Source organism: Myotis brandtii, unplaced genomic scaffold, assembly GCF_000412655.1.
Source record: "Myotis brandtii unplaced genomic scaffold, ASM41265v1 scaffold26, whole genome shotgun sequence".
Lineage (NCBI taxonomy): Eukaryota > Metazoa > Chordata > Mammalia > Chiroptera > Vespertilionidae > Myotis > Myotis brandtii.
The window spans coordinates 2182170-2187130 of NW_005359880.1; the positions used below are offsets into that span (position 1 = coordinate 2182170).

Here is a 4961-nt window from a genome sequence, read left to right on the forward strand (position 1 = left end):
ATTTCTTGAGCACTCTAGGGGTCTTTGAGAAAGGCATTTTGTGTAGTTTCTTATACCTGACAATAAATCAGTGTGTACATTTTCAGTGATATACAATAACCCAAAAGCTAAGCGTGGATAGTTATTTCTAGTTGATGAAATAAGAGTTGATTTGTATTGTTTAGGTTCTTCTACCATCGGCATTTTCTGTTTATTGTTTTAAAGTTATTTTTAAAAATTTTTTAAAAGTAAGAAAAATCACAGAAAGCTTTGTTTATGGCATTTTTATTGCAATTCTGCACAGCATTCGAAATTTCAAAGGATTCGTGAAAATTTGAAAACAGTCATCTAGGCAAAGGAAGAAAATAGGCTTCATTGTGGTTTTAACCATGCTTCATACACAACTTTTAGGAAAGGAAGATTGCCTACCCAAAAGCTATTATTTAAATTCCATAATGTCAGGGCACTGGGCAGCAACACACTGTGATTAACCATGTGCTAAAGCGCTGCCACCCATCGGGCATCTGCTCTCGTCTTAGCAAAGAGCACTCAGGTCAGCCATGGAGCAGCCACTGGTGCAGCACACAGCCTGTAGGTCCCGTTGTGGCTGTCCACGCCCAAGACTTTCCTCCCCTGCGGAATCCACCTGCCCAAGGTTTTACGGTGTGCTTTCCTCAGAAACCTCGTGTTCTTTTGGAAGCTGGAAGTAGCTTCTTCTCTCAACTGAAAGGAAGAGAGAAAGAGAAAACAAACAAACAAAAACCCCACTTCCTTAACGGACCCTGATAAGGAAGGCAGCAACCAAGTTCTACTCTTGGCGCAAAGCATTGGATTTCTGAAAGGAAATTGAATCCTACACATCACTTTTTTTTCATGTTGGTCTTGTTTCAGGGAGATTAGACATTTTGGGAAGCATTCAGTCCTTGCCAGCCTCCTCATTTTATGGAGGAGGAGACACGCGTGCAGAGAGGGGTGATGTAGCCAGTGTCACTCAGCTGGATCGTAGCCAAGGCAAGGCTTGACTTGGGTTGTACTGGCCACCTCTGCTCTGCGACCAGCAGCTTCCAAAGCTATGAACAAAAAACACACAAACACAAAACAACCCTGTGTGTGCCCTGGAGATTTAAACCTCTTGTCTGAAAATAAAAAGCGGGGCCCACTGTTTTTATCAGGGTGTTGTTTCCAAAGTCCTCTCTCACTTTAACTTGGTTCAGACTTACTCATCAGCACCTTGGCACACTGGCAAGCACCCAGAACTCATGTATGAATGAATGCTGATTGGGAAACCGGTAATTGATCAAATAAATAATATATGAAAAATACTCTGAAACCTGTGAAAGGTTAAATAAATAGTATTACATCAGTGGTGTTAAAAAGAGAGAGCCTTATACAGACATCCATTCCACTGCTGTGCGTGTCATAGATAGTCTGAATGTACTTTTTCTAGTGTATTTTGATTTTCTACTCCAGAGGTCGACAAATTATGTAAATCTAGTAAATTTATGCTTATTCTCTTGAGATTAAAAACCCTTACTCTTTCTGTTAACATCTAGTAACTCTGAACCACTCAATATTAAGTTGGAGGTGGTAAGTTCATAATTTTTCAAGAAATTCATCTACCAAAATATGAAAACTATGGGTCATTATAAAAAATACTTTTGTTTACCAAAGTCATTTTACTTATTTAACTTTTTAAATATATATATATATATCTTTATTGATTTCAGAGAGGGAGGGAGAGGGAGAGAGAGATAGAAACAACAATGATGAGAGAGAACCATTGATTGGCTGCCTCCTGCACACCCCTTACTGGGGATTGAGCCTGCAATCCAGGCATGTGCCCTTGACCAGAATCAAATCCGGGACCCTTCAGTCCGCAGGCCGACTCTATCCACTGAGCCAAACCAGCTATGGCTACTAAAGTCATTGTAAACTAAATAGAAACCTTTACAATCATAGGTGGCAGCATTTATTATGTAATCATGTTTTCCTTTTTTAACTTTTTATGATTAGACATAAATACAATTGATTATTAAAATAGAATCTTAAATAAATTCTGCCTCACACTTTATATAAGACTAGCAGAAAGAATACCAGTCAAACTTCTAAATTACTTGAATTTAAAAAAAAATGAAGAAATTCAGAGAAGTCAGTCCCCTCACTATTTCTGGAACACGATAGGTTCATTCCCAAAATTCTGGTCAGACAATTCCTACTGTTGGAATTCCCACTAGAATTCCATTTCACCCCACTCGTCGTATCTCCACAATACTGTCATTTACTACAGCAATCCACCATCTCCCTTTTCCTACGGGAGGCACAGTGTAGAATAAACAAAGACCTCAGTTCTTAAAGGCAGGCAGACTTGGTTTGCTCCCTAGACACATTGCTTACTACTTGGGTGAATAATTTTGCCTTCGGTAAAATGGTAAGTGGTGGTTAGAGTACTTACTTCACAGAATTCTTATCAGAAGAGTGAAAGAAATGTTGCCCATGAAACTATCTGGAACTTCATAAGTGCTCAATGACAGCTAGATTCCTTCCTTCCAACATTATTTAGACCTGCCTGAATTCCAACTTATTATATTCTACAATTATCCATGTGTGAAAATCTTGCAACTCCAACATGCCCCTTGAAATCATGTGCTTCTCTGTCCCTCATAGCACCTGCTGTAGATGCTGAGCTTTCATTTATTGCTGGTGGAAATGAAAACTGGCACAGTCAGTTTTGGAAGACAGTTTGGGAGTTACAAATCCAAACATACTCTTACCATATGGTTCCAGCAATCATACCGGTATTTCCTCAAAGGAGTTGAAAACATGTACATGGATATCATAGGAACTTCATTCATAATTGCCAAAATTGGGAAGCAACCGAGATATCCTTCAGTAAGTGAATGACAATTAACTGTGGTACCTCCAGACAAAAAGGCAAAACTATCGAGACAGGATGGGGGAGGGAAGGGATAAATAGGCATGGCACAGATTATTTTTAGGGCAGAGAAAACACTCTCTATAATACTACACATAATGAATGTATGTCATTATCCATTTGTCCAAACCCATATTATGTGTAACACTAAGTGAACCCTAAAGTAAACTATGGACTTTGTGTGATTATTATGTCTGTATAAGTTCATCAGTTATAACAAACTGGTGTTGATGTTGATAACTGGAGAAGCTATGCATTTCTCAGGGCAGATGGCATATGGGAAATCTCCATACCTCCCTTTCAATTGTGTTATAAACATAAAACTGCTCCAAGAAAATACAGTTTTTAATTTTTTAAAATTTTATGGTAACTAAAATTTTCTAGTGAGAATCCAAAGTCAGCCTAGCAAGCCAGCAAAATAATGCCTTCTATAGCTTCTATAACTCTCAAGTGAAAATCTTAAAGTAAAAGTGTGATACTAATATAAAAGTATGGGAGAGTCTACAAGAATGATGTTCAGAAAGGTAAAATGGAATAGGGTCAGTTTATACTTCCCAGGATCCAGGAAGTATAAAATAGTATAAAATAGCTTTATTTTTCAATTAGGCTCAATGAGAGTAGAATATGTGAAATTATTTTAATGATCAAAAATACATCATAAAAAGAAACACTTTTTTTCCTATGAAATTAAGTTTTTATTTTGTTGCACAGGGTGCTATGGAAAGTCCAACCTTTCAGAAAGACAAGGGGATGTGTTACAATAGACTTCTACCAGTAGGAAATGTATGTTCCTTATAACATGACCTCAGATCTCAGTCTACCTAAAAGTTGCCTTGCTTTTGTTTAACAGATGGCTCCAAAGAAATGGAGATGTTGAAGAAATTGATACTTGTGAAAGGTAGTTCCCACTGTTGCACCGATTGTATTCTTAGTTTTAATATATATCTTTTTTAGAGAGTTTAGTGAGGTTTAAATGCCTTGTCTTGTCCTCCTCACGTAACATGCTTTATAGGCCATACTGTCCTTCAGCCTCAGTTAACGAAAACCAGGACTTGTTGAAACAAACAGCATGGAACAGACTGTTAGCAATCTATGTTTGGAGGAGTCACTGCCTCCTACTCCTTCTATTTCCACAAGCTTGCCCTAGAAGTCATTATAAAATAACATCCTGATGCAAACTATAGATCAGGGACTTTCTGTTTTCTCTGTGGGCCCACTTAAGTCTGGGCAGATTCCGGGCATGCAGAGGAGGGAGCCCTGATGTGTCCCAGACTAACTCTTCTCCCTGAACTGTGAGTGTCATGCCTGCTGGCCAAACAGTGCAATTCTGACTTTTGCTGTCATGTCTTTTGCTTGTCAAATAGTCTAATAAAGTTCTATAGCTCAGCTCTCAGATCTAAGAGGATGAATACTGATTTAAAGTTGAGTATGAGAATCCAGTATTTTCTTAATACTAACACCTGCATAATTCACAAACCTTGGAAAACAGAAGATTTAAATGTGTATAGAACTTAGACTTAATAAAGATTTTTGTTTAAGTAATTCTAATAACTTCCAAGCTTTTCTTCTAAAGGAATAATAATTTTCTAACATACATAGACATTTTATAAGTATGTATGTGTACTTGGAATACGATTAAGAAATGGAGTAGGAGTATCTTTCAAAAATTAAGAAAATCCCAACAATACCCTTACAATTAGCTTGGATAAAAAACTAACAACATATCTCTGGAATAAAGGTTGATTAAATTTCTATTAAGTTCAAATAGAAGTTATACATTAAATATTGTTTTCTAAAATCAAAATCCCAGCTTACTGCATCCAATCAGACTATTAGATATTAAACATTGTTCCTTTAAAAAAAAACAATTAACAAGAAAGGATATCAGTAATGACAATTTATGCTGGTTGATTTGACCTTGGTCCAAGCAAACTATCTATCACATCTCTCTGGAAAAGAAAAGAAAAGTCACACAATTACAATGCAATAAAATACAAATTAAGAGGTAAAGTAGTCTTTAAATTGTCATTTATAAGTCAAATATATATAT

At 36.8% G+C, this 4961-nt stretch overlaps 2 protein-coding genes across 2 annotated transcripts in view; both read right to left on the reverse strand.

Moving 5' to 3' along the window:
- Positions 1–376: 376 nt before the first annotated feature.
- On the reverse strand, positions 377–2831 carry INSL5 (insulin-like 5). The gene is given in 3 exon segments (XM_014541057.1): positions 377–750; positions 1514–1595; positions 2751–2831. Coding segments are annotated over 3 exon segments (399 nt in total). The 3' UTR covers positions 377–514.
- A 757-nt stretch (positions 2832–3588) lies between these two features.
- Positions 3589–4961, reverse strand: part of WDR78 (WD repeat domain 78) — a 55053-nt gene continuing 53680 nt past the window's right edge. The window contains exon 18 of the mRNA XM_014541070.1: positions 3589–4860. Coding sequence (XP_014396556.1) covers positions 4810–4860 — 51 coding nt within the window. The 3' untranslated portion in view covers positions 3589–4809. The remainder of the gene's footprint in view (positions 4861–4961) is intronic.